The following is an 11,229-nucleotide window of genomic DNA, read 5'->3' as shown; positions in this document are numbered from 1 at the left end:
AAATAGAACACAACATTTATCGCACGTTATTGTACGTAAAAGAAATTATTATTCTAAAATATTAGAATGTACCTCTGTACAGTTTTGTCCGGTATAGTCCGGTGTGCATTGACACTTGTAACCGCCGTCATCTCCACATTTGCACGTACCTCCATTTTGACAATAATCCTGTTAAGAGAAGGAATGTGAGACATAAGAAAACTAATCGTCAGTGTAGCGAGTAAGAGAAATTATCCGAGAAACAGTACCGCTCTACAAGGATCCATCATTCCGCAATTGTATCCGCAATAACCTGGATCGCAAATGCATTGGTAAGTTCCTGGTAAATTTTCGCACCGTCCCTGACCACAATCGGTCGTTGACAGTACACATTCATCTATATCGAACGAACAATCCTGTCCTATATACCCGGTGTCGTTACAATCACACACGAAACTATCTACACCGTCGTAGCATTTTCCATCGTTTTTGCACGGTACATTTCCTTCTGCATCTGGCGCGCAGTCATCTATATTAATCTCGCAATACAGTCCAGAATAGCCGGGTAGACAAGTACACCGAGGTGTCTAGTAATTTAAAGTAATAGATTATTACATGTTACAAATGATTATACATTAAATCATAGAGGATGAGGGAATAAAAGTATTCGTTTTTATAGGGCGAATAAAATTCTCATTGTATAAACCTGATATGCTATATACCTGATGCAAGTAATCGCATCTACCGCTGTTTTGGCACTTTCGTCCAATGCAGTAGGGAGTATCACAGATTGAACCTTCGTAACCGGTCGTACAAGTACAAGTGAAATTGTCGTTAGTTTGTGGATTTACAATATCCGCGCAACTACCACCGTTTTTGCAAGGTTGATTTTCACAAGTAATTAGGCGAAAGTTTTCACATCGCTCGCCAGTAAATTGATCTGGACATTCGCAACGGAAATACCCAGGAAGATTTATACATACACCATCGTGCTGGCAAGGGCTAAGGGTTACGCACTCGTTTATGTCACTGTCGCATCTGAAATAAAGATAAGCACCTAAGATAGCGTAAATTTAGTTTTTTCTGATTTTCGATAAGAAACGAGTGTATTGAAATTTAATATAATAGATTATGTTATATACTAACAACCATCCCTGCCAGCCGCTATTACACACACACGTATAATTAGCGATTCCATCGATGCACGTTGCTCCATTCGTACATTTATTATCAATACATTCGTCGATGTTAAGGGAGCAATCGTCTTTCGCGTATCCAGCGGGGCATTCGCAAATGTAACTGTTTGCTTTATCAAAACAGTAGCCGTCATTTTTGCAATCGGAGTCGAAGCAAAGTTGACAGCCAATACTGTCATGATACGTTGAATTATTTTCTTGTAATGCTAAGTACTCTAAGGGTGTAAAATTGGCGTTTTGATATACTTCTTCGTACGTGAAGTAATGTAGAAGCATACTACCGATTCTTACTTCACCCAAGCATCCTTTAAAAGCTTCTCCTATAAAATGGAAGACGTATTTTCTAGTCACGATGTAAATAAAAATGTATAATAAATATTACGTAAATATTACGCGTATAATTAAAAAATGTTTATGTACGCTAATATATTACCTGACATTACATTGTAAGGCGGAGAAGCGGTGGTCAATGTACGTTCAGTAAAATCTATCGAATTTTCATTAATACCGCTTTTATTTTCTAGGATCTGTTTTCCAGGGCCGATCGTTATGTAACTATGTTTATTCGATAAAACAGAGCCGAGTCCACCAAGAGTGACCGTTCCGGTAATTAACAAATCATACCACAAAGGAAAACTAAAGTTCGGGCTAACGTGCGATGCATACTCGTCGTTAGAATTTGCATATCCACATTCCATGGAATTATTGCTCAATCTCAATACGATAGACGTCCAATTACCATCAGGTTCGGCTTTACCAAACGTTAGTATTCCTTGATTCTGCAAGTTCAAGCGCCAAGATACCGTGACTTTGTCCTTGTAAACGGAAACGGTAAAATGCTGATCGCCTATACGAGGCGCAATATGCATTAACGTGCCACCGGTATTCGATCGATACGTAATCTGAATGGTATCGATCGTCGAGTCGGTCACATTTTTCTCTTCAACCTGATTATAAACGTAGGTGAAAGAAGTCGTGACACCGTTAAAAGTAGCATTAGCGATGCACTCATAACCATCGTCTAGATTTTGACATTTCGATCCGGAAGGACAATCCTGCAGTTGACAGAATTCCATTTCCTGGCAAGTTTTTCCGGTATATCCTCGTGGGCATTGGCACCAAAAGTCGTTCCACGTAACGTGACAAGTTCCATTGTGATCGCATGGACTACTCACGCATACGTTGTCGGATATCACACCCTTAAGAATTTTGTCGTTATCGAAAGTCACGTTACCAAATTGTATTGGAGTGGGAATATCGTTTGCCTATAAAATATTTTTTTATATTATCGCTAAAATATTGTATTGTAATTTATCACGCGCAGTATAACTTTTAATGAAATTTTGTAATATCGTATTACGCAGATAGAATTGAAAAATGTATCGTTACCTTTAGAGGAAAGAATTCGACGACCATAGTCTCAATGCCATTCGATATTTGAACATCTTGAATAATTCCCTTGAAGTTAACTTGCGGTACTTGCGGTACTTCTATCTGGCGATTGTCAACTTGCCGTATGTATCTGGATGCTTGTGGCATGCCACCCAAGTATAGCACAGTTACGTTCAATTGACCGGACGCGCTGATAGTTTTCCGGAAATATTCGGTACCATTGATCTTCACTTGCACCAATGTTACGTTTCTAATTACTTGTATTAGATGATTGTTTCCATCGTTTAATTTTACGCCGCCAACGGTGTATGCCTCTGAACCGTTAAACTGAATCCTAACGAGTAATTCGCCTCCTTCTAATTGAGCTGCTATATAAGTTTTCTCCTGAGGTTTAAGATCGGTTTGTGGATTCGGTTCTGTTCCTAGATAAAATATATCACCCCTATCTTGTCTAGTGCGAATGAACATGGAAATATCGACGATCGATCTAACTGCTCGTCTAGCCATATCGGACACTTTTACGGTTACGTATCCGTTTGTTATATTCTCATATCCGAACGTCGCTGCTGTCATGTTGTATTGACAGGTATGACCAAGATACGGTCTCTCACATTTACAGGAAAAATCACGCCACCTGTCCGTGCAGTGGCCACCGTTTTTACAACGATTTGGTGAACATTGGGCTTCGCGGGGACATCCTGGCTCAACATCTTCCATATATACGGTTTTTGATGAGGTACCAGAGTACACCTGAATTATGACAATTAGGAAATTTTTCATAATATCGATAAGCTCGTACGACAAATATTTCTTATTTAATATCTTAATTTAATATTCCATAAATTGAATGTATTTTAATGTGACTACGTATATCGTTTATGATCCGAAGATATCGAACGTACCCACTCTCCGTTAATGACAACATCCTCGGTGCAACCCACGAAGAAATATGGGCCATGGGTTAACCGCCGCAGATAATTGGTTGTACCGCCGACATAAGTCATCGGGAAAGATGTATGATTTGAATTGGAACCTTCGTTTAGGCTAATGGGATAGATCGTTTGTTCCTCGTTAGCCGAGAGTACTAGATGCGTAGCGTTGATCGCTACGAACACTTTTTGCCAAGTGGATGAGTTTAATTCACTGCCGATAAATACGCCCTCCCATTTGTTCAGAAGGCTCGAGTGCAAATTTAGCTTGCCATTAACGAGTTCAAGGATATAAAATGTCAAGCCTTTTCCAATGGCCAGTAATCCATTTGGTAAAGTCGTCCGAAAGCGGAATTGTATGTCGTATCCTTCGTCTCGAGTGGTATTTACTAAAACGTACGAGCTGCCGTTCAAAGACATTGTCGTTACCTATGAGAAAGAACAAAAGGAAACGGTATGAATTGGAAGCCAGCAGAAAGTTGCGACCTGTAGTTTACGCAACTTCTTCTGTGTCGCGTATTTATGAGTAAGACAATACAAGGAGCGTGATCAAATGAAATAGGCGATGAATGTAAGAAATTGAAACAACTCGTAAATTTGCAGGAAGAAAAGAAATGGCAAGTCAAAGTATGTAAATATAAACGATGCTTACGTAATCGCAAATTTCACCGTGATATCCATTCGGGCAGGTACAGTTGAATTTATGTATCGTTTCATCGACGAGGTATGGCCAACAAGTTCCACCGTTTTGACAAGCATTTCCTTGACAACCGATCAGCTCTACCGAACAATTTTTACCACCGTATTCTGGCTCACAAGTGCAGGTATAATCAGCTCTTCCATCGGTACACACGCCGTGCTCGCAGGGTGAATATCTTTTACACTCGTCGATATCGTGTTGACAATGATCGCCTTCATATCCCTCGTCACATTCGCAAGTATAACCACCAATACGGTCTACACAGGTTCCAGCTTGGCATGGATTACTATCGCACTCGTTAATATTTACTTCGCAGTTTTTTCCCGTGACACCTTGTACGCAAAGACATTCGTATCTGAAAATAAATTGTTAAAAGTACAATTAGTTCTTCTTTCTTCGGATTATTGATCGATATTTGTTCTTTTACTTCGAGTATCACGATGCTTACCCACTCGCATTCGCATAGCTGAACTCTTGGTTGAATATCGAAGGTAACGTCAACGCGTCACTTTTGTACAATTCTATGTTAGATCTCTCCAAGCAAGTACCATTATACTGACAAGGTGAACTCTCGCATTCGTTTATATCGACTTCGCAATTTTTGCCAGTATAGCCGGCATAACACTGGCATTTGTAATTCTTGACATCGTCTATGCAGTGAGCACCGTTCACACAGGGTCCTGATCGGCAGTCGTCGATATTTTTCTCACAATGTACACCCTCGAAACCGGTGTCGGCACAGTCACAGGTGTAATTGTTTATACCGTCTATACATTGGCCATGATTTAAACAGGGCAATGGTTCGCAATCGTCGATATTTATCTCACAGTTTAATCCACGGAAACCAGGTGAACAAATACACATGTAACTAGCGATCTCATCGACGCAGGTTGCGCCGTTTAAACAAGGATTGCTTTCGCATTCGTTCACATCCACGTCGCATGTTTTCCCGGAATAACCAGCTGGACACTGACACTCGAACGTGTTAATACCATCGATACACGTAGCGTTATTTTTACACGGACCGCATAAGCATTCGTCAATGTCGATGTCGCAGTGATCTCCGGAAAATCCCGGTCTGCAGAAGCAATTATAACTGCCATTTGTATTTACGCAAATACCGTTGTTACATAATGAGCTACCTTCTACCTCGCATTCGTTCACATCCTCCTCGCAAAATTTTCCTATGAATTTGAGTAATCGATTAGTGAGTACAAGTAATTGACGATCGAATAGAAAGCTTGAACAAGGCCCTAGAGCACATTTGGCACATTTTTGGGGGAAATCAGGTTGTTTTGTGAGCTCAACTCCTAACGCGTTTCTTGTGTTCGACGCGCGTATTAAAACGAACGACAGGGACTGTAGGATCGTGCTTTGCTATTAATTCAACCATTGACCAAAATGTGCCATCGATCCTTGTTCGAGATTTCACTTTTCAATTTAACATATGAAAATTGGCGAAAATAATTACATCAACAAACAATTCTTATTGAATTCGAATAAGATATATGTTGTATAAATTCTGTTTAATAAAATCTACCTTTGAAACCGTCTCTGCATTTGCATTCAAAACCTTGTTCTCCGCGATCGATACACGTGCCGCTGTTACAAGGTTTCGTCGCGCAATGGTCAACGATAAGGGTACAATTGGGATCTCTGTAACCCTCGCGACATTTACACTCGTAACCAGCGATACCATCAACGCAAACTTTCCCATCAGGGCATAGCACATCGACGCAGTCGTCCACATTCACGTCACAAATCTTGCCTTCAAAGCCGCGAGGGCACTCGCAAACGAATTCTCGTCGAGACCTTGGTATCAGCGTGCAATTCCCATTATTCTGGCAAGGATTTGACGCGCACGCATTGTACTCGCGTTCGCAATTTTCATCCATGAAGTCTTTCGTACAGTTGCATATGTATCCATTGATTCGATCGATACAAGTACCGCCGTTTTGACAAGGTTGTGATAAGCACTCGTCCACATTGATCTGACAATTTTTACCTAGTGACATTAAGATCGGTTTTATTAAACGATATTTATGTTCCGTTTATAGAACAATTTAAAAGCAAATAACAGGTATTTCGTTCGATCGTGATAAAGTTAGAAGTCGTTTAGAAATATCTGTTATTAGCATTCTTGATTCATCCTATCCACTCTAGATAGCAAAACTAAAATTAAAATATAACGTAGAGATAATTCGCGGATGATTCGTTCGTTGATGAAGGAATAAGCGCGAGTAGTTAGAATATCCAATCCTTGATGCAGAGTTGATGAAACAAATTCGAGCGGCGATGGGATGAATGTCAGTTACATATATTACGAATATGGTAAAACGAGTATTATGGTAGAATTTGGCAAGCAAAGCTTCGTGCGAGAGTTTGCGAATAAGTTGATTACCAGTGTATCCTGGAAGACATTGACAGTAGTAGCTATTCTGTTGATCGATGCAGATGCCGCCGTTACGACAGGGATCACTGGAGCACTCGTCGACGTCGATGGAACACTCGGGGCCTGTCCATCCTGGCTCACAGGTGCAATAATAACCGCCGGGCTGTTCGAAGCGAGACGTAACAAACAAAGCAAGAGGCCACATACAGATATATTCGACGAGACGCGGTTGATTAATCGGCTGGGTGTGCATGCAAAGCGATTCGCAAATGACTGACTCACATAATCGTGACAAGCGGAAGCTTGTTTGCAAGGTAGATCGCGACAAGTGATCGGATCCTTGCATTGAGGTCCTGTCCAAAATCTTGGGCACTGACACATAACACCGAAACGCGTCTCGAGGCAACTGCCTCCGTTGTAGCAAGCGGAGCACCAATCAGAGGCGGGTGATAGACATGTCGTTCCTAATGATCCACATGTTACGCAAAGACAATACGAAACATTTAACAAAGTTACAGGAAAAAGGATTAGTCAAGTAAAGGAGACGATGATTTAGAGAGACGTTAATCACGATACAAACGTATTCTCGACAACAACAATTTTACGTAATTTTCCACTTTCGGCTAAAATAGACTTTATTCTGCATAAAACAGACGTAACAGACGCACACGGTGAGCGTAACGATGACGTAAATGGTGATAGCGATTAACAGACCGCGGATGTTTGTGCATTTACGTGCAACTCGATTATGCAAAAAATCTATAAAATAGTCAAACTTTGTGTACTCGTTATGATATTTGGTAAGCGATGAGCAAATTTTTCGCGTAGAATCTATTTATCTAATTGGAAAATATGAATTTGCATAAACATCGGTAGTCTGGTTTAAATTCGTTTTTTAAAAAAACGAATTCCTTTATACATTGAGATTTCAACACATTCGTTATATTTACAATTTCAAGCTGTGTCTTACACTTTCACTAATAGGAATTTAATCTATTACTCACCTTTCCATTCCGGCGGACAAGTACAGTTGAATCCGTCTTTGTTACTTGTGCATGCTCCGCCATTACTACATGGATTACTGGCACAATAATTGATGGTGCAATTCGGAGGATTGCCCATGAATCCAGGATTACAGACGCATTGCGGCCCATGTGCGTCTTCTACACAGATGCTATTCGGCGGGCATGCCGCGTTCTCGCACAAACTCTTAAGCTCGCAGTGTCGACCGGCGTATCCGGACGGACAATTACAATGATAGGAGCCAACGTCGTCCACGCAATCGGCGTCGTGCATGCAAGGATTCGACAAGCACTCGTTTAAGTTCAATTCACAATTTTGACCCTCGAAACCGTTCGGACAGTGACAGATGTAGCCACCGTAATTATCATAGCACACGCCGTTATTCAAGCAGGGATTCGCCAAGCATTCGTCGATGTCAATTTCGCAATTACCACCTTCGTATCTGTAATAAGATGAAAACGATTAATAATTCACTATAATTTTTCTGCCTCAACAGGTTTATCTTTCAACCGTTTTGTAACGGTTGTTGATTAGATATCGAATACATACATATATCGAAGATAATTACATTTTTCTACTAAGGATGTGGGTTCTCATTCGAACATTAAGAAGTGGAACTTGGTTCGTTCATCTTTTGTATCTAATATGTTTATTATATATTAACAATAAGATGTTATTTCTCTTCTTTAGATCTTGAAAGTATCAAACTTTTATTTCTCAACGTGTATGATGCGAAATGTACCAATGTATTTTATACATTCCAAAGAGACCATGTTTTTCGAAGCGCCGATAAAAGAATTATTGTCAGACGGCGCAGAGAAACGTGGAAATAAATCGGCAAGGAATTTAATCGATAGTTTCATACTGTACAGTGTACTACAGAAATGACAAACTAAAACGGGAGTATACGTAAATTGCTTGAGACTTTCCCTCGAATTATTTAATACGACGTAAACGCCAGAGACGTACCCTGTTCTATCGCATATGCAGGTATAATTGTTGATACCATCGATGCAAACTCCACCGTGTCTGCAAGGATTCGGTGAGCATTCGTTAAAATTGGTTTCGCAATTTTTCCCCGTCCAACCAGGCAGGCACTCGCACTTATATTCGCTTTCGGTGAGCGCTATACAAACACCTTCGTTTCTGCATGGACTTTGTTCGCAAAGTCGTACACCGAGTTGCGATTCGCAGTAAATTCCGGTAAAGCCTGGCTTGCAGGTACAGCTAAAGTCTCCTTTCGAGTCTTCGTTGCATGTGCCACCGTTGCGGCAAGGACTGCTCATACATGGCGGACCTGACAAATTTTATACAGATAAAGTACTTTAGCATTTATTGGGAAACAGTGATTCTAATAGCTTTAATAGCGAAAGAATGCGACGCCAGTGCTCCCGAAATCCAAACACCTGTTGTCAGATAAAAGAGCCCATAATAAAAAGAAAAAACGCGATAGAATTGGCAACTTGAAACTTATATTTGACAAGCAGACAGGAATGTTAGTATACAGTTTTTATTTATAGAAACCCCGGTAAATGTATGGTGTTCCAGGTAGTTAGTGTCTTCGGCATGCTAATTTTCTTTAGCTCGTGATTGAAATAAAATAACGTGGAACGAGATGTTCGAGCAGAATATCCACCGTGCAAACTCGTTTCTTATAAACACTCGGCTTTAATTGGGAATTAAAGACGTGTTATTCGTGATATGTGTTTCGTTGAGATATTCTATGTATGTATGTCACTTTATGTATGTATGTATATCAAAAAAGGCAGACAGATGATGAAATTCATGCAAAGATTATAGACGAAAGTTAAAAAAGAGAATCCATGGCCGGCTGAATCGTAATCGATATTTCAAAGCTTAATTTAGACATTAATATTTCCAATCACGATTGTATTATAAAAGGAATAAACAACGAGAAATTAAGATAAATATAACACGATTCGTTACGATGAATTTAACCGTGATTTGCTTTTAAAAATTTCTACGCTAAGCAACGTAATTCCATTTACGATGAAGATATTACGATTGTAATTTATGATAACGCGTATTTCTACAAGGCCATGCATCTATTTCTATCTTTCGCTCTGTGCCAGTATCCCGTATTCGACGTCAATGTCTACCGTTGTCAATTTGACAGTTGTTGCCGGAATATCGGGCGTAACAGTGACACTCGTAACGATCCTGCCGTGACACGCATTTACCATGCATCATGCATGGCTCGTGATGGCAGAAATCCATGGTGGCGATTGCACTTGATCCTATACCACCGTTAAGTCCGCTCGTACCACCTGAAAGTTTCGTAGGAAAATCTGCCATGCAATCTGCTACTTGTATCATAAATCGCACATACGATCTCACATACGAGTAGTCTGAGAGTTTACGCAGGAACCAACTAAATACACGTGATTTTCACTCTGAAAGTTGTGCAGTGATCCAAGAATCTACAGCTTAGTACTGAATTTTTCGTCTACGGAAATTCTATTCTGTGGTTCAATTGCTCGATTCCGTTTGTAATTGAACCAAATAAAGGAAAATGTGTTATTTCGCACGTATTTAGTATCTAATCAATTTCTACATTTTCAATATCTTTCTTTCTTACTCGGCAAGATATCCGAAATATTATAAATATTAATATTCGTTTAGAAGAATCCTTACATCCTTTGTTTTCCGCAGGACAGGGGCCAAAGATAGCTCCGTTATTGATGGAATCGTTAAAAAGTATACCAGGACCTTGGAGGATACATCCTCTGAACGCTTCTCCCACGATAAGGGAGCCATTCATATCGTAATCGGGCAGCGTAAGGATCGCAGCATTGTACGTTGCATTGGCAATTACCTAAACAGAATCAGTCAAAAAATCAACGTTGTAACGAGAAATAGAAATATAGCTTTAGAGTCTCAGATCCGCCAAAGAGGTAAAAATTACTTTTTTAATTGCTCTTTTTAAAAAAGAAAAAAGAAAACGTAAGTAGAATGATCTCGACAGCAGAAGGGGAGAGTAAAAAACATTTTTTAAGATCACGTTTTTCATTTCATAAAGTTTCATAAATATCGATGTACGACTTCAAAGGGAAACATTATAATTTAAGTTTTTAATATACCATAACAATTTAATTTTTTAATTTAATCGATCGTCAAATTGTTGGATTTATTAAACAGATACAATTCGTCACTAGATATGGAAAATTTATTACAACGAGGAGAGTCTTTTATATTGAAAAAAGTGTTGATCACCTGTGTGTGTCCTGCTGCGTTTAAAGTGAGATTTCCGAGCCTAAAGAAGATATTGACGTTGTGCCAAACATTATTCAGTAATCTGGCGTTTAGTCTCGCTTTGTATCGTTGTTGATCGATGATGGCCGCGAACAGAAGTCCATCCGGGGTCACTTCCAGACTAATCGAATCCTCGTTGTATTTCTGCATGAAAAGTCGACCTCCTTCGCATGTTCGAAAACTCAAGCCGCTATGCCTATGCACGGACACGAACGAGCTCAATTTGAGGAACGCCGACCCATTGAAATAGGCTTCCCTGGGACGTTCATCGTAGTTTTTGTGTCTGGAATCTTGCGGCGCTTCGTCGGTGACTACTAATAAGCTCGTAAGTACTAGAACATCAAG

At 39.9% G+C, this 11,229-nt stretch overlaps 2 protein-coding genes across 9 annotated transcripts in view; one reads left to right on the top strand and one right to left on the bottom strand.

Moving 5' to 3' along the window:
• The window catches only part of LOC100648737 (protein crumbs), a 30,166-nt gene that overhangs the window by 2,118 nt on the left and 16,819 nt on the right, over window positions 1-11,229 (bottom strand). The window contains exons 2-18 of one of the 4 annotated variants that reach the window (XM_020868422.2): window positions 10,846-11,216; window positions 10,267-10,447; window positions 9,732-9,899; window positions 8,581-8,908; window positions 7,593-8,053; window positions 6,871-7,052; window positions 6,598-6,751; window positions 5,737-6,201; window positions 4,645-5,380; window positions 4,149-4,551; window positions 3,470-3,925; window positions 2,565-3,317; window positions 1,609-2,440; window positions 1,126-1,495; window positions 702-1,017; window positions 249-566; window positions 73-168 (exon numbers count right to left, since the gene is read on the bottom strand). In XM_020868422.2, the coding sequence (XP_020724081.2) occupies window positions 73-168; window positions 249-566; window positions 702-1,017; window positions 1,126-1,495; window positions 1,609-2,440; window positions 2,565-3,317; window positions 3,470-3,925; window positions 4,149-4,551; window positions 4,645-5,380; window positions 5,737-6,201; window positions 6,598-6,751; window positions 6,871-7,052; window positions 7,593-8,053; window positions 8,581-8,908; window positions 9,732-9,899; window positions 10,267-10,447; window positions 10,846-11,216 (6,590 nt within the window). Of the gene's footprint in view, window positions 1-72; window positions 169-248; window positions 567-701; window positions 1,037-1,125; window positions 1,496-1,608; window positions 2,441-2,564; window positions 3,318-3,469; window positions 3,926-4,148; window positions 4,552-4,644; window positions 5,381-5,736; window positions 6,202-6,597; window positions 6,752-6,870; window positions 7,053-7,592; window positions 8,054-8,580; window positions 8,909-9,731; window positions 9,900-10,266; window positions 10,448-10,845; window positions 11,217-11,229 lie in introns of those variants that run through there. The other 3 variants (XM_048404702.1, XM_012320556.3, XM_048404703.1) reach the window with 3 other exon arrangements.
• Window positions 1-11,229, top strand: part of LOC100648852 (endonuclease G, mitochondrial) — a 28,269-nt gene that overhangs the window by 3,947 nt on the left and 13,093 nt on the right. For 2 of the 5 annotated variants that reach the window (XR_007223567.1, XR_007223566.1), the window contains exon 6: window positions 10,285-11,209. The exons of 1 other annotated variant lie outside the window; for it this stretch is intronic. The gene's annotated coding sequence lies outside the window, so the exon portion shown is untranslated. The remainder of the gene's footprint in view (window positions 1-10,284; window positions 11,210-11,229) is intronic. 2 more of the 5 variants (XR_007223569.1, XR_007223568.1) reach the window with 2 other exon arrangements.

The sequence above is a fragment of the Bombus terrestris genome, chromosome 3 (genome assembly GCF_910591885.1).
Source record: "Bombus terrestris chromosome 3, iyBomTerr1.2, whole genome shotgun sequence".
Lineage (NCBI taxonomy): Eukaryota > Metazoa > Arthropoda > Insecta > Hymenoptera > Apidae > Bombus > Bombus terrestris.
Note: the sequence above shows the minus strand (reverse complement) of the source record. Positions and strands in the feature narration are given on the sequence as shown.